The following is a 23,704-nucleotide window of genomic DNA, read 5'->3' as shown; positions in this document are numbered from 1 at the left end:
TTCCCTCAAGTTATGTCCACCCCTTTACAGTCTGTCTCACACATTCTCCTCATCCCTCCTCACTGCCACTATAATCGTGGCTGGTGGCTGATCATCTCACACACAGACCTCTCTTCTCTCTATCCAATCACCCACATTAGGAATCATCTTTCTTCAACACATCATCTACAGTTCAGAAGATACTGGTGGCTCATAACGGCTCCTGCTGCCATCTCACTATGTTTACATTCTTGCTTTTCTCTTCAGTTAAAGAAATCAATTCGCCATAATTTATATAACATTTGCTCTTTTTTTCTTATCCAAGTTATTACACCATCTCTACCCTGCCTGCTTGTCTGCAAAATAATGCGCTTCTCTGAAAAACTCCTCTCCAAACCCACCTCCTCTGTCAGCCTTGCCCAAAATAATGCCTTAACCAATTACTCTAGCAATATCCCCATAGGCTTTCATGTCCACAGTGCAGTGTGTGCATACATTCAAAGATTTCTCTACATAGTTAAAATTATTTGTTTGTAGATTTCAAGTTTTTGTGATCTTTAACCATGCTTTCTACTTCTGAAACTCCACTCAAAAAGGCATCCAAAATGCTACAAATACTGAAGACTTAATAAATTAGGCTCCCAAACTAAGTTTAAAATAAAACTTCATTTCAAAATACATTCAACGCACAATGACACTCACCTTGCTGGCTTCTTGCGGCTGCTCTATAACAAAAGAAAATGGAAAATCCTATCAGATGATTAAATCAATTATTTTGCTTTTTCTTGCTATCCTTCCTCTTGTACTTCTAGATGGCTCTGTGGCCACATTTCTTTGTCCATAAGATCAACAGCCTCATCAGTCTGTGTACTTTCATCAAGTCCTGCTTCTCAGTTTACTTGGCTTTTTTAATGTTCTCATGTTACAGCAGCCAGACAGTAGCAGGAAGGACAAAAAAACGCAACTGTAAGGCACGTTCTGCAGCAGGACTGATTCTCCGGGTATAGAATACGGCCTCCCTGACGATCCCCTGGCCAGTGGATCTCAACAAGAACGTGTGCATCGCAAGCATCGAAGGGCTAATGGAGACGCAGATGGAGCCCAGGGATCTAGTTTCAAATCCTTCCCCAAAGGTTTCTGATCTGATCACCAGTTAATAACTGCCATGCTGATTTTTTCATTTTTAGCACAAATTAATCATTTTAATATTTAGCAAAAAGAGAAGTCTTCACCGTCTCTCAAAAATTAGTTGATTCATATGCACTTTTATTCTGGTAGGCTTTGCGGGTTTGTTTTTTTTTTTTTTACCAATTTAAATATGTTGACACAGAGTGGGGAGCATCAGATTAAGATTTCTTTAGATCATATCCCCTGTTAGCCTCAGTATAGCATGATGACTATGTTATGATTAATTTAGCCATTCTGTTAATGGACTATATTTTTTCTAATCTCTTCCTATTACAAATGATGTTGCAAAGAACATGCTTAGACGTGTTTCTCTGTGCACACATCTGAGCCTTTCTCTAGTAGACATCACCAGAAATGGAATTGATTGGCAGTACAGCATGCACACCCTCCACTTTACCAGATATTGCCAAATTGTCTCCAAGATGGTTGTACAGATTTGTACTTCCACCAGCAGTGTACAATAGCTAAAATCGGAACACAGCTGTGCCAATACTTAGTTTTGCCAGACTCAAACTTTGACAATCTGACTGGTTTGCAACGGTGTCTGTTGTTTTCATTTTCATTTTCTTGATTACTAATGAAATAAAGCATCTTTTCATATAGCTGTTGTCCATTTGGGTGTCTCTTCTCTGAATTGTCTGTTCAGATCTTTTGCACATTTTTCTACTGAGTTGCTTATTTTTTTCTTATAGATTTTTTGCAGTTCTTTATAAAGAGGGTAGTTTTGTAACGCTAATCATCACCACAAAAATTACCTGATTTTTAAGCTTAGGTTCTAGTTTAAGTTTAGTTCTGACTTTTCGAAACAGAAGCAGAAGTACATCAATCAACCTTTGAAGTACTGTACAGTCGGTAGAAGGTAAGAAGCAAGCGCCTAAGAACATAGGAAAATATGAAGGTGAGTAGGGAGAGAAAGATGAGATTGAAGAGTGGAAGAATTTTGCATGTGAGGAATGGGGATTAATAAAGAAAGGAGAGAGTCAAAAGACTGCCAAATACTACTATTTAGTAAGAATGCCTGAGATGAAAATAGAAAAACTACGGTTGGGGACTGGGGGTCATTTCTAAATGCAAAAACACAAAGAAAAACAAGATAAACTAGGAAGCTGAGAGATCAATACTATACCATATAAGATGGAAAAGAATTGTTTAAACCGTTGCTGTCACAATTTCTTTCCCATGAATTTGGTGAGAAGCCATTTTCAGGTGATGATTCATAAGCACTAGAAGAAAAGGGGATGACTATTAGTTTATGAATTCTGTCTGTTTTTCATTGATCAGTAATCTCTTTCTCTAAGTTCTCCTTAAACATTAAACATTTTCATAAAACTTTTCTCTTTCGGGTAGCAATGTGAATTTGTTCCATATCACAGTTGCTTATCCATACTTACGAAGAGCTTGTCCTGCAAGGGTCTCCTCTGAAGTCATTGGACGCAGGAGAGCAAGAACCAGAAGACAGTGGGTCAGCTTTCTGAAAGACAGAGTGCCTCGTAGCAGGTTTGAGCGCAACTAAGTTACTCCTCGACAGGGGCTCAGTCTCTGTGTGCCAACTAATCACCACGTCTATTTCCCCACATTTACCAAATGCACAGCCACACACAATTACGAGATTAATACACGGCTCATCGGTGGGACAGAGAATCAAGGAATCCTTCCGCTATGTGATTGGCTGTCAAGGCATCATGTAAACAGAGTCAAACCTCAAATCAACTTCAGAGGCAATTTTAAAATATAAAAATTAAATCCAAAGGCAGTACATACCATTGGGCTTCCTTCTGAGGATATCTGATCATAGGCAAGTTTAGCGGCTAATTGTTTTGCCTCCTGTTTTGTGGAACCTGAAGCAATAGGGTATTCTTTCCATCCAATTTTGCATTTACAACGAAACCTAGGGGAAATGACGGAGCGTATTTACCCACATACCAAAAAACAGCGAATCTAACTTACGATTTGAAAAAAAACCACATATTAACAAAAAGGCCTTAATATAACACAAATTAAAAGGTAGATTTATATTTTATATCTTGTTTAATTTAATCAATAAGATGGCTGAGCAATTTGCCAGAATAACCAGGATTAGCTGACATCTCAGCTTGCATCTTCCAGGCAACTTCTAACTCTTGCTTCATTGAAAGATCTGGCACAAAGGCATTAAATGGTGATTTTTTTTAAATTCCCCAAAGGTTAAAAGATATGGAGGCAGAGGAGGAAGAGAGAGATCCAGTGAATTTTTCAGAGATGGTCAAATGGGAAAGAAAAAGCCAGATGAGAAAGAAAGTGGGGCTTCTACAGGAGAAACAATGAGAGTACAGTTTTGGAGGGGATGGGCAAAGCATGGGTTTTGCTCCAACTTTTCAGCATTTTCTGCCCCCTGCTTATGTGCACAAAACACCTAAGAAAATCCCCACAGTGTGAAGACCTCATGCTGAAGTCCACACCCTCCTCATATTAGATGTAAGAACATTTGTGATTAGGCAAGGACACTTGGATAACTGTATAAAAACTATATTTAAGTTGGCAAAGCAATGGACATGGTAATATATGTCATGGAATTTTATATATATAAAATCACAAAATTATTCAAGTATTATTTGCCATTGAGGGAAACACATCCAACCACGATGAATCTTCTCTGCTAGGCCCTGAAGGGAGAGTTAGAAAGCTGGGCTGAGTGACCGTTCGTTTCTATAGCTTCTATTTTTCCCAGGCACCCCATAAATAGACTTCTCTTTTTTAGGTATCTAATGTTAGAGCGTTTAATTCAAAGGAACCAAAGAGGTGCACTACAGAAAAACAAAATGGCCTCTTAATTTATTGAGATTAACCCACAGAATTCACTTTTGACTACAGATGGTCCCCGATTTACGATGGTTCAACTTAGGATTTTTTGACTTTACAATAGTGCAAAAGCAAAACACGTTCAGTAGAAACCATGCTAGGAATTTTGCATTTTGATCTTTCCCTGGCCTAGCAATACACAGTATGATACTCTCTCGTGACGCTGTCAGCCATGGGATCACAAGGATAAACAACTGACACGCTTACAACTATTCTGTACCCAGATGACCACTCTGTTTTTCACTTTCAGTAGAGTATTCAATAAGTTACATGAGACAGTCAACACTTTCTTATAAAATAGGCTTTGTGTTAGATGATTTTGCCCAAGTGTAGGCTAACGTGACAGTTCTGAGCATGTTTAAGGTAGGCTAGGCTAAGCTATGATGATGGGTAGGTGTATTAAATGCATTTTTGACTTATGATATTTTCACTTTATGATGGGTTTATCAGGATGTAGTCCTACTGTAAGTTAAGGAAAATCTGTCTTTCATTCCAATGAATACTAGCACATTATTCTCTTCCTGGCTCTGGCCTAAATAAAAGCCATCAGAGTAAAAAGTAAAACACAAATAGCTGAACAAATTCAAAGGGCACTTTCCTAAAGTGGCTGTTAGGACTATCGACCACTTAGATTTTCTTCTTCTCTCTCATTTGACTGACTGTAGCTGAGAAACAATCTTCCTCATGCTCATTCGCTTTCTGCTTTTTCCAGGTCCAATCCATTCTTTATCCTCACTTCCAAAGTCTGAGCTCACTGGTGACGTTCTCGGTACCTGAAGCTCCAGTCTGTCCCTCTCTAGTAGATCCCTCAGACCCTGGTCCCCTCATAGTCTAGGGCGAAAACTCACTACTTTCAATACATGGTACTTGTCCATAAAGTGACATTATTTAATCAAATCTGAAGGACAAACAGCTCTCTAATCTGACAGCGGTGGAAAGAGAGTCATCCTGCACGCGTGATAGAGCTGTTTTCACACAGCCACTGCCACTGTGATCTCCGGGATGGGAAATTTCTACATCCCTCAAGCAGGGAGACCCCATACTCTCTTAGGTTTCCTGCAGACTAAACCATCAAGATATACCTCAGAAAAAAAGGATTATCCAGATTTGATCAATTATGGGATACGGGTCCCAAGTCTTCAGCAATTAATCATTTTAATATTTTAATTACGAAGATGTCCAATTGCCTATAAATCATATAAAACCTTCAGTAAAGAATGTATAGAAAAGGACAAATATGTCTAGAAAATTAGACATGAAAATAAGCCCACTCTATTACTTAGATACAATGAAACCAAAGGAAAAGTCAAACGACATCTCACCTTTTGGGCCCGCCATCCCTTGATTCATATTGTTCATAATTTAGAGAGAGTTGATTCCTCTGGATATATGTATTAATAAGGCCTATGTAATTCTGGGAAAGTTCTTCTGAAGTATCTTTCGTCAGCAGTGGTAAAGAACTAACTGTCTACCAAGAAGAAAATAATCTTGTTTAGTTAGATGATAATAAAGATTTAACTCTATTTTGTCTAATATAATTACTAAATGAATAATTTGAAAGACAACTTAGATTTTATGTATTTTCCTACTATATTGCCTTGAGTAAAAGTGTAAGTATATACTTTCCTGTACCAGAAAAATCCACAAGAATAGATTTTTAACAATAGGAAAGGAATCACTCATTTTCCTTTTCATAGTTTTGTAAGGAAAAAAATAAGTCAATTTTTCTATGACCCAGCCATCCCATTACTGGGTATCTATCCTAAGAACCTGAAATCAGAAATCCCAAGAGTCCCTTGCACCCCTATACTCATCGCAGCATTATTTACAATAGCCAAGACCTGGAACCAACCTACATGCCCAGAAACTGATGATTGGATAAAGAAGATATGGTATATATACACAATAGAATACTACTCAGCCATAAAAAAAGACAAAATTGGCCCATTCGCAGCAACGTGGATGGACCTCGAGGGTATTATGTTAAGCAAAATAAGCCAGTCAGAGAAAGACGAACTCTATATGACTCCACTCATAGGTGGAAGTTAACATATTGACAAGGAGATCTGATCGGTGGTTACCAGGGAAAAGGGGGGGAGGGGGGAGGGCACAAAGGGGGAAGAGGTGTACCCACAACATGACTAACAATAATGTACAACTGAAATCTCACAAGGTTGTAATCTATCATAACATTAATAAAAAAAAAAAACCCTCAATTTTCTCATTTATCCATACAAAATATAACACTTTCCAGCTTGCTTACCCTTTGTAAATCTCAAAAACTAAGATAACAAATATTGATGTAAAGCCATATCCTGGATCACAACTTAATGGGAAAGATGAATATAATAGATATAATAGCATCATTCCTTTCATTGTTATCCACACCTCTTTTATGCTTAATCTGACAAAATCTTCTCCAAAGTTTTTCTACTTTATTAATCTTGTCAAAGAACTTTGGTTGTATTAATTTTCTTTATTGTTTCTTTATTTTCTTTTACATTAATTTCTGCCCTTATTGTTCTTATTTTCCTTCTGCTTTTTAGGGAGAAGGTATTCTATTGTTCCTTTTCTAACTTCTTGACGTGGTTTTCTGGCCCATTAACAATTTATGAACTTGTGATTTTGCCTGATTTATTTTTTTCAATTTGGGCTAGAAGGGTGACATCTTCAAGCAAGATTTTTCAGGAAAGTATCTTTTTTCTTTTTAAATGTGAGTAATGTACTTTTTTTTTTTTTTAAAGATTGGCCCTGAGCTAACATCTGTCCCTGATCTTTTTTTTTCTTCTCCCCAAAGCCCTGAGTCCGTAGTTGTATATTCTAGTTGCCGGTCCTTCTGGTTGTGCTGTGTGGGATGCTGCCTCAGCATGGCCAGATGAGCAGCACTCAGTCCACAACCAGGATCTGAACCAGCAAAACCCTGGGTCGCCGAAGTGGAGCCTGCAAAGTTAACCACTTGGCCACGGGGCCGGCCCCCAGTAAAGCATCCTGAAAGCTCAATTTTTCCAAAAGTTTCAATATCTGAGAATGATCCTCTTTTGTCCCATGTGAAAATGAATTCTTGTCTCATTTTACAGCTGCTACTCCACCGTCTGCTGGTTTTTAACGTTGCTGTAGACAGCATGATACTTTTTTTCATTTTTACATTTAAAATAATTTCCTTCTTCTACCTACACACTTGTTGGATTCTTTCTCCATCCCTGGAGCTCAGTACTTTCCCCAGGTTTGATGTTGCTCTTGATGGTTCTGTATTTTTCTGTATCTGTTGAGTTGTTTTAATCTGTATCCAGGTCTTTATTTCAGGAACATTTTCTACTGAAATCTCTTCAGATAGCTTTTTATGTACAATTTACTCTGTTCTCATCTTCAGGGATACAATTATATGTGTGTTGGTTCTTCATTATCTGCCCTTCTTATACATCCTCCTCCTCATAATCACTTTCATCTCTATCCTTTTCCACTGCATTCCCTCAATCAGGTGGAGGGACTCCTGCCAGAACCTGTCAGCTCATTTCTCACTGTTTCCACTCTTGTTCAACTTCAGAGTGTGTCACTGCTGTTGGCACACTGAATAGGTATTATCCAACTTTGCCCACCATTTCCTAGGTGTACCTCTCATGCAGGGTTCTACAGAAATGGAGACAGGAAAAAAGATTGAACTAAACTTCTGAATGTAAAGGAACTTGCACATGGCTTTACTCTGTCTGTGAGTATTTTCTCACAGAGAAAAATATAAACTATATTTGTGAATTCCCTTTTACTAGCAAAAAAGGGCAATTACTCACCTTGTTTTCTCGAAGTATTTCAACAGCAATTTTGGCTGCAGCATTTTTGGCTTCCTTCTTTGATTTACCTTCAGCTTCCGGAAATTCTCTCCCATTTATTATAACTCGAAATGTAAACCTGATTGCAAAGAAAATATTCACAAAGTATTATAAAACTCATGCATTATCTAAGGGCAAGTGTTCCAATCACCACTGACTCCTAGGACTACCTTTGAAGATTTTTAACCTATGTTCAAAATGAAATTTAAACAGTCACCCTAAACAGCCAAATTGCACATCATCTTGAAGGATGCAAAGGCTTAGACCCTCTTTTTCTCTGGAGTACTCAGTAGTTACCACTTTATGCCAAGAGGACTTTCAAAGAATTCTGCAGCAACTTTACTCTAGAGATAAAGTATTGACTTCAAAATTGTGCCAGACTGCCATTCTCTCAGTTTATATTTTATAGGGATATGCCCTTTTTTATAGCAACTTACGTTAAATCATGTGGAGGTCCTGTCTTAGACAGTTCCCGAAAATCAAGAACCACATTATGCTTCTGACTATATTTATTAAGTTCTTCTATGAAGACACCTGGTGAAAGATGACTGGCCATTTCTTCTTCCAGTAACCTACAATAGAAGAGATGTTTGAAAGAAGTGACACTCATGGAACATATTTAATCTGATTTTCCCAATCCAATTTAAGAGACCAAATAGAGTAAGAAGAATCTCCTCTATACGACTTATCTTGTCCCCATATAAAACCAGAGAAAATTTTTTTACAAAATCTCTTTCTCTCTCACGAACGGCACAGTTAAGCTAATTTTTTCAAAATTTTCAACTTTCAAAACTCGATTGGTCAAAAAAGGAAGGCGCCCTTCTCTACAACTGCTCTCTGCTTCCACTGAGCGTCAAATGCAAGTCTGTCCACTTACTTGAGAAGGTAAAAAGGCCGCTGGAGTGGAATTAGAATTCTTTATGTTGAGAAGAAAACGGTGAAGAGTATATACACAAAGTGAAGTTGATGAAATCATGAAGGATTTAGCTACATCGAAATAGATTCTCCTATAAAACCCCCCAAATCCTCCCTTTGCAATTTTCAGATCAATTGTAGGACAATTTACCTGGGTAACTATGACCCCAGTTTATGAGTCTCACTGGACTGAGACAGAAGCAACGATTTAAATTATAAACAAAATCTAAAGGATACAGAATCTAAATATAAAAACCCAACTACAACACTCTTCGAAGACAACTTGAGGGTAAATCTTCATAACCTTGGATTTGGCAATGGGATCTTTGCTATGACAGCAAAAGCACAAGCAACAAAAGAAAACATAGATAAATTGGGCTTCATCAAAATTACAAATATTTCTATATCAAACGACAATATGAAAAAAATGAAAAGAAAATCTACAGAATGGGATATTTATAAATCATATATCTGATAAGAGTCTAGTATCCAGAATAGAAGAACTATTACAACTCAACAACAAAAAGACAACCCAATTAGAAAACAGACAAGGGACTTGAACAGATATTTCTCCAAAGAAGATACAGAAATGGCCAACAAGTACATGAAAAGATGCTCAATATCATTAGTCATTAGAGAAATGCAAATCAAAACCACAACAAAATACCACTTCACACCCACTACGATGGCAATAACAATAATAATAAAGAAAATAAGTGTTGTTGAGGATGCGGAGAAACTGAAACCCTCATACATTGTTGATAGGAATAGAAAATCGTACAGCCTCTATGGAAAAGAATTTGGTGGCTCATCAAAAACTTAAACTCATAATTACCATACGACCCAGCAATTCCATTCCTAGGTCTATAAGCAAAGAATTGAAAAACAGGTTTTCAAACAAATACTTATACAGAAATGTTCATAGCAGCACTATCTACAATAACCAAAAAACAGAAATGAACCAAATGTCCATCAACTGATGAATGGTAAAGTAAATGTGGTATATCCACACATGGAATCTTATTCAGCCATAAAAAGGAATAAAATATTGAAACATGCTACCACAGGTCGGCCCTGTGGCTGAATGGTTAAGTTCACATGCTCTGCTTCAGCAGCCTAGGGTTTTGCCAGTTCGGATCCTGGGCACAGACATGGCACCACTCATCAGGCGATGCTGAGGCAGCGTCCCACATAGAAAAGCCAGAAGGACCTACAACTAGAATATACAACTGTGTACTAGGGGCCTTTGGGGAGAAGAAGAAGAGAAAAAAAAAGAAGATTGGCAACAGCTGTTAGCTCAGGTGCCAATCTTTAAAAAGAAAAAGAAAGAAACATGCTACCACATGGATAAACCTTGAAAATATTATGCTAAATGAAAGAAGCCAGAAACAAAAGGCCATATTTTGTATGATTCCATTTTTATGAAACAACCATAGATGTTTAGGTAAATCCATAGAGACAGAAAGCAGACTCTGTTAATCTCTCATTTCTTGTTGGAAAGCTCTTTTGATTTTCCTTCTCCCATGGCCAAGCCTTCTTCCTAGCACTTCTTAATCTTTTTAGGCTCTAAACGCTGGTGTCCCCCAAGGCTTGGTCCAAAGATCCTATTCTCTTCACTCTATGCTTTCTCCTCAAGGTGATTTCTTTCACATTCATAATTTCAATGATCAACTATTGGTCATTAACTCTAAAATTTACCTATCACTCATGATATCTCATATCTTACATATCATTCTCTTTGAGTCTCAGATCTCTCTATCCAACATCTCTACTTAGACATCTTGAAAGAACCTCAAACTCAAAAGATCCCAAACTGCATTTGTGATTGTCCCCTAAGCTGACTGGAGTTTCCTTTCTTAGAAAACGACTTGACCATCCATCCATGTCTGAAAAGGAGGCATCCTTGACATTTCCTTTCCCTAACTTATAGTCCATAAGTCAGTCCTGTCCCCAAACCCTTCTACTTCTCAATCATGTCTATAGCCACCATCCTGGTTCCAGCTGTCACCATCTTACTGCTGGACTGCTGCAAGAACCTCAGAACCAGTTGTCACAACCACTGCAATGCCTTCTCTCCCCTGCAGCCATCATGATTTTTTTCTTACTTTTTTTTTCATTGTGGTAAAATACGCATAACATGAAATTTATCCCTTAAACCATTTTGAAGTGTACAATTCACAAGCATTAAGCACATTCACAATGTTGTGCAGCCATCACTGCCAATCCTTCTGCAGAACTCTTTTCATCTTCCCAAACAGAAAGTCTGTACTCATTAAACGCTAACTTCCCATTTCCCCAAGCTCTCAGCCCTGGGTAACCAACATTACTTTTCCTCTCCATGAATTTGCCTTCTAGGTACCTCATATAAATGGAATCATATATTCGTCCTTTTGATTTTGGTTATTTCACTTGACATAATGTCTTCAAGTTTCATTCATGTTGTAGCATGTGTCAGAATTTCCTTCCTTTTTAAGGCTGAATAATATATTACTGTATGTACGTATCACGTTTTGTTTATCCATTCATCTGTTGATGGATATTTGGATTATTTCAACTTCTTGGCTATTGTAAATAAGGCTGCTTTAAACATTGATGTACAAATATCTGTTCATGCCTCTACTTTCAAATCTTTTGGGTACATACCTAGAAGAGGAACTGCTGAATCATATGGCAATTCTATGTTTACCATTTTTTTTTTTTTTAAGATTTTATTTTTCTCCTTTTTCTCCCCAAAGCCCCCCGGTACATAGTTGTATATTTCGTTGTGGGTCCTTCTAGTTGTGGCATGTGGGACGCTGCCTCAGCGTGGTCTGATGAGCAGTGCCATGTCCGCGCCCAGGATTCGAACCAATGAAACACTGGGCCGCCTGCAGCGGAGCGCGCGAACTTAACCACTCGGCCACGGGGCCAGCCCCCTATGTTTACCATTTTGAGGAACTATCAAACTGTTTTCCACAGTGGCTGAACCATTTTATATTTCCACCAGTAATGCACAAGGGTTCCAATTTTTCCATATCCTCACCAACACTTCTTGGTACATTTTTTTAATAGCAGCCACATTGTGATCTTTTTTAAAGATCAGTCCAATGATGCAGCCCCCAGAAGCCATCAAAACTGTTCCTGTGAAGGTTACCAATGGCTTACCCATCTCTAAAACTAGTAGTCGGTTCTCAGTCCTTGTCTATTTTCCTTAAACCAGAAATAGACGTGGTTTCTCATTCCCTTCCCCCTCCTCTTTCTTTCTTAGCTTGGATCTCTGAGACATCACACTCTCCTGGTTCTCCGCCTCTTTCACAAACTTCTCTGTCTCCTTTCCTGGTCCCCCTTCATCTTCCCTTCTTCTAAATATTGTACTGTCCCAGGGCCCAGTCCTTAAATCTCTTCCCTAGTCTACTTCCACTGACTCTCCTGGTGATCACCTCTAGGCTTGTGGCTTTAAATTCCACATATACAATGATGGTTTTCAAAAGCATGCCTCCACCATGGACTCTTTCTTGACTCACAATTGCTTCTGTCCAATACACTCCCTCCTGAAATGCTCCTGACTCTACCCCTTCTGCTGCCTTTGCCTGGTCAACTCCTACTTCCTACAGATCTCAGATCAAATGTCATTTCCCAGACACCCTAGAAGAGGTCCTAGTTTGGTCCTCTACCACAGCTCTTGTCCCCTTTATTGCAACTGCTTATTTAACTGACTGTATTCCAAAAGAGACCATGAGCTACAAGAGGGAAGAGACCAGGCTCATAATAGGGGCTCAATAATGAACAAATGAATACCCAAATATCTCCAGATCTCCCCCACCTCCAAGACTTGTCATGTGCTTTTCTCTCTGCTTGGAATGCAATCTCTGCATCCTCTATCTACCACGCAATTCCCACTCATCTGTGAGGATCAACACAGCCTTCTTCGAGGCTGGGGCTCAGCTAGTACTTCTCTGTGGGCCTGTCACTCCACCTTGCCCAGCTCCCATCACAGCTCCAACTGCTTTTTAAACGAGTCAGTCAGCTCTTTAGGGAGCAGGTTCTATGTCTTACTCACCTTTGTATCACCAACACCCAGTGGCAAGTGGTAAATGCTGAACACTTAGACGGTGTATAGGTAAATGAGAAAATGATTCATTAAAATTAAATACTCCACTTTAAACCTCCTCACCATCTCCCTTTTCTTCATCTGCTGTTTTCTGTGCATTCTTTCTTCATTCATTCAGTAAATGCTTATCATGAGTCAAGCACTGTTCTGACACTGACTATACAGACATGAACAGGACAGAACAAGTCCCTACCTGCATTCCACTGAGGGAAGAAAGAAAATGACCATGTCCAGAAACAAACAAAGGAGTGAGTAATAGGATGATCAGATGGCTGGAAATGCTATGATGAAATTAAATAGCAGTGCAGGATAGAGGGTGCATTGGCAGGTGTGGGAGAGATATGAGGGAAGTAGTTTTAGACACAGTGGTCAGGGGAAATCCTCTCTTAGGAGGTAATAGTGAAATAAAGCTGGAATGATGAGAAAGTCCATCATACCAAGATATAGGAGACAGCATCTCAGGCAGAGGAAACCTTGAGGCAGGAAACAGCACAGCCTTTGAAAGGATACCAAAAAGGTCAAAGGGATGCACTGCACAGGGAACACGGAGAAAAGTATAGGAAATGAGTCAGAGAGGCGGGCAGGTGCCACAGCACAGAGACCTTGTAGGTCGTGGTCAGGACTGTGGATGTTATTCCAATTGCAATAGGAAGCTATTGGAGGGTTCTAAACAGAGGAGTGATGTGGGGGGGTTTACGTTTTAAATGATGACTCTGATGCCATGTAAAGAACAGAGTCTGCGGGCCGGGTGTGGAAAGGGGAGCAGAGCATGAGCAGAAGTAGGCAGACCAAGCAGAGGCTGCTGCAGTGGTTTGGGTGAGCAATGGTGGTGGCCAGAAGGAGGAGCTAGAAGTGCCCGGAGTCTGAGCAAAGGCAATGCCTTCACATTCCTGCTTCGAGTGAGGACAGGGGTCGGCTTTAGGGCCACACAGATCTGGGCTAGACCCTCTCTGAGCCTTTGATTCATAATCTGAAAACCCGATCCACTGGTTGTTGTGAGGAGTAAATCAGATGAAAAATATCCAGCAGAGTCCCCCACACCACTGGTCCTCCATCAATGGTGCTCGGGTCTACAATTCCAACATCCAAAACGTACTAAATACGGAGTTTTATTTTGTTTCTGGTGGGTTTGTAGCCCGCTGTCTAGACCTGAACTGACATGAGTTATTTAGAGTCTTTAGGACACTGTTGTCTATTGACACATTTCCCTGCAGAAATGTGTTTTATCAGAGTGTCGCCCCCAAATCCTGTTGAGAACATCATATAATAGACAGGAATTATGCTGCCCTGCCTTTCTAAAATCCAAAAATCTCTCAATACAGGAACACACCTGGCCCAATAGTTTCAGATAAGGATCCGCAGACTACCATTATTTTCAGGAACCAAAGTGTCATTTGGTTTAGTCACAATCACGAGACCACACACCCAATTGGAGTGGGTCATAGATCTGAGAACAGCAGTTCTGGAAGAGTCCTCAGCAATTATTTCACCTGAAGACCTATCAAATGCTCTAGATCCTCAGCACTTTTAACTCTAAGTAACTGCTGATCGTCAGAATGACAAGCCAGTTTGAATTTAAGTGACATAAATGGGTAAACTAATAAGGTGCTGAATTGGTATGTGTGAAAAAGTACTTACCAGTTTGGAAGAAAAGAAACAGCAGGTTTCTTTTCAACTATTTTAAATAAATCTTGTTTTAATTCCATGTTACCATTTTCCTAAAAGAAATCACCACAATCACTAACAAATGTTATGTGTCCATCTTACTCATGCCCAGAAGTTACTGTGGCTGTGCCTCTGCTCCCTTCCGGCAGACCGCCAGCCTCTCCAGGGCCTGCACAATGCTTGGCATACAACATCCAGTCAACTAGTATCTGATTAATGAAATGAATAAACTACAGGTCGAGTGTTATGGATCTTCAGGTTCAAATGAGCAAACTGAAGAACAAGAGTATAATCTGCCCAAGATTCTAAGCTCCTAAGTGACAGCAGAGAGTGTACCTTTAGCTTCCATGTGGCAACTCATTTTTATACTAAAGAAATCACAGGCAATAGGAAGTCTCATTAATCTGGAGTTCAAAGGATAATTTATGAATTGCCATTCATCAAACAAATATTTAATGAGCACCTATTCTGTACTGGGTGCTAGGGTTATACCAGTGGACAAAACCCTGCTCTTGTGAACTCACTAGTGGAGGAACATGGACAAACCCATAAAAATGCCCCAGGGTGCTGAGTACCATGTTGAAAATCAAAGCAGAGCAAGAGGAACAGTGAGGGAAGGACACGGTTCTTTTATATTCAAGTTGTTTAGGGAAGGCTGCTCTGCTAAAGTGACACTGGAAGAAGTGCAGGGTAAAGCGAGGGACTGGCCCGTGCAGCTATCTGGGGGAAGAGCTTTCCAGGAAGAAGAAACAGCCAATGCAAAGGCCCAGAGGCAGGAGTGTGCTTGGCTGTGCCCCAAGAACAGCAATGAGGCCTCTGTGGTGAGAGTGGAGGGAGCAGGGGCCTTGCCTGGGGACCGATAACCGTTTACAGGATTCTGATGAGATGGGAAGCTATTGGGGAGTTCTGAGCAGGGGAGTGGCCTGTTCTGACCTAAAGGACCCCTCCCGCTGCTACGGTTTGGGGCTCGGGGCACAGAAAGGGGCGGGGGCTAAGGCCGGGCAATCGGGAAACAATTGGTACCGTCCAGGCAAGAGATTTTGGGCTGGGTATTATTCAGCCAAGTGGGGGGGGGGGGGCAGTGCAGGCCTCCGCGCTCCCCGTCTGTTTGTCGAGGTGGAGGGCGTATCTGCTTTCCCCCGGCTCCCCTGCCCCCAACCCCGGCCTGAGCGGTTCGTTACTTACTTTGCTAGAAATTCTTCGCGGGGAGAAAATGGCTTTCAGTTGCCCCCGCGCTACACGATCGTGTCCCCAGGTCGGGACGGCCCCGCAGCTCCGCGCAGGCCCGGGCCGCGCTCCAGGTCGGGACAGGGGCTTCTCGGCGCGCCGCTGCTGCCAGCGGAAGCCCGGCCGGCTCGGGCACTGCTCTCGGTTTCGTCTTCCCGGCGGGCTCCGCCTCCCGCCCCGGCCACCCGCCCCTCCCGCGCGGGGTCGCGGGCAGCGCGCGCCTCCCCGGGCCGGCGTCTGGGACGGTGCCCGGGCCCTGAGCCGGGCAGGGTGCGGAGGACCCCCGAGGCGCTTGCCGAGCCAGGCTCTGGGATCCCCGATCCCCTTTCCTCTTCGCCGCAAGCCTTAGAGGTGGGATGGGGCAGTCGGTATCATCGGCTCCATTTTACAGCAGCAGAAACTGAGTAAATTAACTCGCCTAGGGTCCTCACTCTGGAAAGTGGCAAAGCCAGGGTTCAATTCGAGGTCAGGCCCCTAAACTACCTACCGACGCACCCCTCCCTGTCGTCACCTTTACAAGGCTGGGTAGGGAGGCCTGGGAGCATAATCTTTCTTCAGTCTGTTTCCCCCCATCCGTCCAGATCCTTGCCAGCCGCTGGAGCGATCACCGGCCAGTCCGCAGTTAGGACAACTACCTGCCCGCGCGAGACCTCATGGAGTTTATGACCAGAGCCTTTACCAGCCGTCGGCGGTTTATAGGAAATCCTACTCACCTGATGGACTATGACACACTCCCAGAGAAGTACTGGCTCACTGACACCGCGATGGAGGAGCCTAGGACTTACAACAACGCTACAACGTAGGTGCCGTTACTATGCCCGTTTGACAGATGAAAAAATTGAGGCCTGAGGCACAGAGAAGTTAAGTAACACAGCTAGTAAGTAGGGGAGCTACACTTAGAAACAGGAATCTCAATATCTTGGCTGGGGTGAGGGAAAGAGGTGGTCCCAGGATGGACCTCAAGTGTAGATGAAATGTTGGGCATTGATTGGCTGTAGGCATCCTTTCCCACTTCTCTGCTATGTTCTTCGGTACTGCACAGTATCAATGGCTAAAAACTGTATTTTCCTTGAAGCTCACTCAGGTCCTGGGCAGGATTTAAGTTACCCAAAGGTGAAGTACTGGTGGGAGGTTTGGAAGGCAGGCGGGAGGCAGAGCCATATTTCTGTGGCATTTCCAGGTGACGAGAGCTCCTCCAGTGGTGAATATTTGCGGGATTCCATTTGCCAGTTTTGTGGGTGTGGGATGGCTGCGGCAGCAGCAATGGCAGTAGCAGTTACAAGTTTTCTGACTTTTTGAAGCCCCTGGACTGCCCAAGAGAGCTTAAAGAAAAACGACAAACTCAAGGACCATTAGAGGACACATGGTTTAATAGGTGCCCCAGAAGAACCTCTTATTTCCTGGAGCCTCAGGGTAAGGTTGCAAAAATCAGGTGTAGAGTCAATGCTGCAGGTAGCAGAATTACTATATAAATTTAATTTGCAGGCTCACCGGCTCTCCATGAATACTGAGGGCGTTTACTGGGAAAGAATGAGGCCCTGGAACTTTGGGTGGATTTGAATGAATCCAAGTGAGACTACCCTGCCAAATTCTGCTGAGTCTCCACAGTCCCCCAGCTGTGTTTGAGAAGGCTGGTACAGCCTAGCTTGAAGAGCCTGCAGTAGTCACCTTGCAAAGAGGTGCTAACTCTCCAGATGCCCCATCCCTACCTCATGCCTTCACTCCTACATCTAGAATCGGATGCTAGGATGCTCCAAGAGGATATGGACAAGATTTGATCAAGAGGAGATAGCTTACACAGTAAAAGAATTGCAAGATTTTACTATTTTTAGTGGAAATTAAACCCAGGAAATATGCCTGGAAATGATTCTAAATGTGACAGGAAAAAATAAACATAATTTAGATTATGCACTCAGTGTGCTGGTTAGCAACTGGGAATGGCTCTAACAGTTGGTTCAGTTGGTTTATTCCAGTCTGGGCTCAGTGGTGGCCCACCTTAAATAAAATTGTGATGCCAAGTAATACAGATGAAGAAATCAAAAATACTTAGGGAGTCAGGAATGTTGGAGTAGATTAATTAGATGCAGCCTATTCATTCACTCCCTAACCATATCTCCCAAGAAGATCCAGAGGACCCTCCTTCACCAGGCATTGAGAAATATATTGGAGTGGGGAGCATCAGCATCCGCGGTCAGCCACTGCAGGAGGGGAATGTCGATGGGGGATGCTGCCATTGAAAAACCTCCCAGATTTCAATGGGGATTATGGCAGATATCTGAGACCCCCGTGGCACTCACTCCTGCTCTATCAACCCGCATCTCTGAACTCATGGGGAGTTCCCTATGACCAGATGACTGAGAAAGAAAAATTTGAATGAAGCACAACACTGGCATTAATCAGAAGTGGACTGATGTATTACTATAGCCCCTCCAGGAGGTGGCCCTAAAAGATAGTGGGAGAAAGGAAATCCTCCCAGCGGGCGGAAGTTTGAACCGTACGTTTAGCTGTCACTTGGAAGGAGAGAAAGCCAGCGTCTTGGACAGAACCAGTGGCTAGCAGTTTAGCTGGATATTCAGAGATTTGGAAGGAACAAGATCAGAGGGTGAGGGATACAGAGGTCTGGGGAAAATGATGTGGGTGAAACCACTTCTGGATGTTGCAGGTTCATCGTGCCGTCAAGGCATCAAGAAAATAAGGGGGTCACTGAACTGGCTGGGCTGATCGATACAAATTCCCAAGGGAAAACAGTGGTGCAGCCACACAGTGGAGTCAGGGAAAAGTGTGTCTTCACCCCAGGGGTTTCTCTGAGGTTCTTTTTAGTAATTCCATGTTCAACGATAAATGTTAATGGAAATCTACAGCTACACAGGCAGGACTGTTAAGGGCTCAGGTCCTTCAGGATTGAAGGTGTCACCCTGCCAGCTGGGGAGACTTCCAAGAGCAAAGTGAACAATGAATAAGGAAGTTATAAACCCACTGTGATCTCATGACCTGCTGAATAAGAAAGCACCATAGAACCTATGCATTGTTTCTTGCTGCTTTGTTTTTGTATGTATTGGTGAACTTCTTTTAATTGCTTTTCCCTTTCCTTTTATATGAGATTTGCCAGTGGTGGTGAATTTTGTAAGATAGTCTTTAGGTAAGAGTGTGTTAAGGTGGGATTGTGACTAAAACAGAAGAGGAAGGAACATCACATAGAAATGGGTGTGGAGATATAGGGGAAAGGATAAGCATGTTTTCGTTTGAAGGAGGGAACAGCTGCATTAGGTGGGAGAATAGTTTTGTTGTTGGCTTTAAAGATTGTTGGTAAAAGGAGTGGACTATACTAGATATTGTTAATTTTTATTTAGTTTCCATTCTCACTCCCTTCTGTGTCTCCTCATCTCCTGGATTATAATGTATGGAAGGTTAAAATAGCATTTTCCAGATTTCTATGGAGTTAAAATTCCAGATATAATTTGAATTCCTCCAATGACTGATGAGCAGTGTTGCAAGATTTGGAAGATGGAAAGGAAGATAAGGCCATCTTTCTGTGACAGAACAGGCTGACAAACAAGCTCCCAGGCTCAGGGGTGTTTGCAGGAGCAGGACTCCAGTTTCCCTTGTCAGTTCTACAAGGGTATGGGGCATCTGTGGTGGCAGCAGTGGCAGTGGGAGGGTTCTGAACTTTGTATGGCAGCTACAGTGGAAGTTTCCTGATTTCCATTCTGCCATCTCTTCTGACAGTTATGTGTTCATTTCCTGCTAAATCTTTCTGCCTGACATATTTACAGTGGTTCCTGTTTCCAGTACTGAACAAGGAGAAACCTCCCTGAAAATGGAGCCTACACTGAAGGAATAGAGTTGAGAAGTGAAGATTAAGAATCAAGTCCTTGTTTGAGCTCTGGATCAAGCCTCACCTGAAGCCAAACTCATCCTAGACTGGTCAGTTATAAGAACCCTCTACCTCCTTTTCTTTCTACTATAAACCAGTTTGTGTTTGATTTTCCGTTTGCTGCATCTGCAGCATCCTCACTGATCTGATATTCTAAAAAACACTTCTTGGAAAAAATCCTCTCATTAACTTATTCAATAAATATTTATTGAGTGCTTACTATGTGCAGCACTATACTGGAAATACAGTGAGTGCTTTGTTTAGAGTTTTTATCATGAAAGGATGTTGAATTTTGCTTTTTCTGCTTCTGTTGAGAATATTATATGATTTTTATCCTTCATTTTGTTAATGTGGTGTATCACATTTATTGATTTGCATCTGTTCAAGCATCATTACATCCCTGGAATAAATCCCACTTGATCATGGTGTATGATCCTTTTAATGTATTGTGGAATTTGGTTTGCTAATATTTTGTTGAGGATTTTTGCATCTATGTTCAACAGGGATATTGACCTGTAATTTTCTTTTCTTGCAGTGTCCTTGTCTGGCTTTGATATCAGGGTGATGCTGGCCTCATAAAATGAGTTTAGAAGTGTTTCTTCCTCTTCAATTTTTGGGAATATTTTGAGAAGGATTGGTATTAATCCTTTAAATGTTTGGTAGAATTCATCAGTGAAACCATCTGATCCTGGACTTTTCATTGTTGGGAGGTTTTTGATTACTGATTCAATCTCTTTGCTAGTAATTGGTCTGTTCAGATTTCCTGTTTCTTCATGATTTAGTCTTGGTAGGTTGTATGTTTCTAGGAATTTATCTGTTTCTTCTAGGTTATCTAATTTGTTGGCATATAATTGTTCGTAGTAATTCTCTAACAATTATTAGTATTTCTGTGTTATCACTTGTAATGTCTCCTCTTTGGTTTGTAATTTTATTTGAGTCCTTTCAATTCAGTTTGTAAATTTCTCACTATTTACAAACCATACGGCAATAAAGATTTTCCTTCATGTATCATTACGCAAACAAGGGAGAATTTCTCCAGGGTATATGCCTAGGTGCGTGATTGCTGCATTGTAAGGTTTATAGACATGTAATTTTACCAAATTTCTTTCCAAAATATAAAAGAGTACATTTCTGTTCCTCCTCTCCCATCCTTTGTGCCGTTGTTGTCATACATTTACTTCTACGTATATTATAAACCCCAAAATACATTGTTATTACTTTTGCTTTGAATAGACAATTATCATTTACAGAGATTTAAAAATGAGCTCACTGACCCCTCAGCCCAGGCCAGCGTTTTGATTTGCAGCCTAGTGAGACCCTGAGTTGAGGAGTCAGCTTAAACTGTACCCGGACTCCTGAACCATGGGAACTGTGAGATAATAACTCTGCTATTTAAAGCTGCTAACGGTGGCAATTTGTTAGACAGCAATAGAAAACTAATCCTGTAATTAAAATTATTTTCTGGAAAATCTTGTATTTACCTATGAGTACTCCCTTGGCTCATCTCAAATTAGAGGAACTGCCCTATTCTTGTTGGCATTCTGGTTTTCACAAAAGAATGTGAACCTTAACACAGCTTCACTGAATAATGGTTCAGATTTAATCAGTAACACAGAGGATCTATATTTCAGATAGTTGCCGGGAAATATAATCTCAAATTCACTGCTGCCCAGTACCTAGGAAAAGCTCCGTATAAAACAATGTTTGTGGAGAACTGTCTACAGGATACTTTGTATAGTCCGTCTGGTTACTCTAACACTTAGATACCCGGGGGAGGCGGAGAGAAGTTAATATAAAAATCGCTAAGGGAATAGATGACTATGGTATCTGAGATGCCTATTTTAATATAATATTTTTACATTTTAAAAAAGGCTTGTTTTTGAGACAAACCACAGAAAACAAAATTCAATAAAATTTCCTTGGCCAACAGGAAAAACAATGAGGAAAGTATTTCTTATATATACCCACACATTCACCATTTCTGGTACTCTTTATTCCTTTGTGTAGATTAAATTTTTCATCTGGTGTAATTTTCCTTTTGCCTATAGCACTTCTAATATTTCTTATAGTATACATAATGTCAGGGACTATTTCTCCCAGTTTTTTTTTTTTCATATAAAAGGTCTTTATTTTTTAAAAAAAGCTTCAGTACATGGTTGTGTATCCTAGTTGTTAGTTATTAGTTTTTTATGTGAGCTGCCGCCACAGTGTGACAACTGACAGATAGGTGGTGTGGTTCCATGACAAGGAAATGAACCCAGGCCGTGGCGGTGAGAGCGCTGAATCTTAACCACTAGACCACCAGGGCTGGCTCTAAAAGGTCTTTATCTTCCTTTTTTTCTTTGAGGAAGATTAGCCCTGAGCTAACTGCTGCCAATCCTCCTCTTTTTGCTGAGGAAGACTGGTCCTGAGCTAACATCCATGCCCATCTTCCTCTACTTTATATGTAGGACGCCTACCACAGCATGACTTGCCAAGTGGTGCCATGTCTGCACCCGGGATCTGAACCAGTGAACCCTGGGCCACCAAAGCGGAATGTGTGTGCTTAACCGCTGTGTGACCGGGCTGGTCCTCAACAGGTTTTTTTTTCCCAAGTGGCAAACAGCTAAGTTACTTGAGTTCGATTCCAGACTTGCTTTTAACTTTTGTTATGTGGGTGTAGGGCTAATTTACTCTAGGGACAGCTTAGTAGTATCACTAGTAAGATATGACCATTCTGAGGAATCTATCAGTGCCCTGAGTATTAAGGTCTCTTCACGTTGGCTGTTGGGAACACAAACTATTCCAATCTCTGAATGAGGTCCAGGAACATTGTTTGGTTTACGGCTTTCCAGGGGTCCTTTCCCTGTCTCGATGGAGATTTATACTGTCCTTGTGGAGCTTTGTTCCATCATGCACACATGTGCATTCAAAGAGTCAAGGGATTCCCTCTGCAGATCTTTGAGTTTCTCTCTCTGTGCAGCTTCATTTTCTCCAATACTCTGCTCTGAAAATCCTAGAATCCTCAGCCTGCTGACCTCCAATCTCAAACACCAACCCAATGAGACATTTGGGCTCTCTTTCTCTGTGCTGCAGCTTGGAACTTCCTACAGGTAGTAAGCTGGGGCAGTTATGGGGCACACTTGAATTGTTTACATTCTCTCAAGAATCCCAGTGTTGGCTTGCCTGTTGTCCAGTGTCTGAAAACAATTATTTCATATATTTCATCCAGTTTTCTGATTGTTGTGGTGGGAGGGTAGTTCTCATAATAGCTAATCCTACCTGGCCAGGTGGGGAAGTCTCTCACCTTTATTTTAATCTATATTTTCCTGATTGCTGCATTATCTTCATTACATATTTATTTGCCATTTGGGTTTCCTCTTCTGTAAATTGCCTGTCTATATCCTTTACACTTTTGTTCTATTGGGTTGTATTTTCTTTCACCTAGTGCTTTTAATTGTTCTTTGTATACTCTAGATATCAGTCTTTTATTTACTGAGTATCCTCTCCAAGACTCTGACGTGCCACTTTGCTTTTCCTGGTTTCACATTCTTAACAAAAGTGTTTTACAAAGATTTTAAATTTGAATGTACCCAAAAATATAAATTGTTTCCTTTTTGTGCTTTTTTGTTTCTTGTTTAATAAATCCTACTCTATGATCATAAAAATATTATCTTGTATTTGTTTCTAAGAACTTAAAGGTTTCAAATCATTTTGGACATATAGTTTTTTAATTTACAAGGAATCTATTGTGAGTGATGTAAGGTAAGGATCTGATTTTATTTCTTCTATAGCATAGTCACTTGTCTCAGCACGAAATTTTGAAGAGTTTAATTTCTTCCCATGATATGCAATACCACTTCTGTCATAGTTGAACTTTCTTTACATTCATGGGTCATTTTGGCAGCTCTATTTTGTTCTATTTGTCTATTTTGTGTGGTCTTCTTGTCTGCTCCTGAACCAATCATATGGGCTTGGGCATATGACTTTTTGTTACTGCAGATCCCTGAATGGGAGCTCATTGTCATCTCTGATTCTTACTTGGTCTAGTTCTCTGTTCCTTCTTTGGTTTTTGTCATAATAAGTCTGCTTACTTAATTGGGAGCTGAGCAATGCAACTAAAAT

The 23,704-nt window shown here is 41.0% G+C and overlaps 1 protein-coding gene and 1 long non-coding RNA gene across 3 annotated transcripts in view; one reads left to right on the top strand and one right to left on the bottom strand.

Moving 5' to 3' along the window:
- The window catches only part of EIF2AK2 (eukaryotic translation initiation factor 2 alpha kinase 2), a 34,901-nt gene extending 19,014 nt beyond the window's left edge, over positions 1-15,887 (bottom strand). Inside the window, exons 1-8 of one of the 2 annotated variants that reach the window (XM_046660569.1) lie at positions 15,685-15,887; positions 8,267-8,401; positions 7,791-7,908; positions 5,328-5,473; positions 2,929-3,055; positions 2,559-2,638; positions 2,294-2,390; positions 682-704 (exon numbers count right to left, since the gene is read on the bottom strand). In XM_046660569.1, coding sequence (XP_046516525.1) covers positions 682-704; positions 2,294-2,390; positions 2,559-2,638; positions 2,929-3,055; positions 5,328-5,473; positions 7,791-7,908; positions 8,267-8,385 — 710 coding nt within the window. In that variant the 5' untranslated portion in view covers positions 8,386-8,401; positions 15,685-15,887. The remainder of the gene's footprint in view (positions 1-681; positions 705-2,293; positions 2,391-2,558; positions 2,639-2,928; positions 3,056-5,327; positions 5,474-7,790; positions 7,909-8,266; positions 8,402-15,684) is intronic. The other variant, XM_046660568.1, reaches the window with a different exon arrangement.
- Positions 15,888-16,070: 183 nt separating this feature from the next.
- Positions 16,071-23,704, top strand: part of LOC124239149 (uncharacterized) — a 32,567-nt gene continuing 24,933 nt past the window's right edge. The window contains exons 1-2 of the long non-coding RNA XR_006888558.1: positions 16,071-16,525; positions 19,500-19,650. This is a non-coding gene — a long non-coding RNA (uncharacterized LOC124239149). The remainder of the gene's footprint in view (positions 16,526-19,499; positions 19,651-23,704) is intronic.

This window comes from Equus quagga, chromosome 5, assembly GCF_021613505.1.
Source record: "Equus quagga isolate Etosha38 chromosome 5, UCLA_HA_Equagga_1.0, whole genome shotgun sequence".
NCBI classification, from domain to species: Eukaryota; Metazoa; Chordata; class Mammalia; order Perissodactyla; family Equidae; genus Equus; species Equus quagga.
The sequence above is the reverse complement of the archived record's forward strand: the minus strand, read 5'-3'. Positions and strand labels throughout refer to the sequence as shown.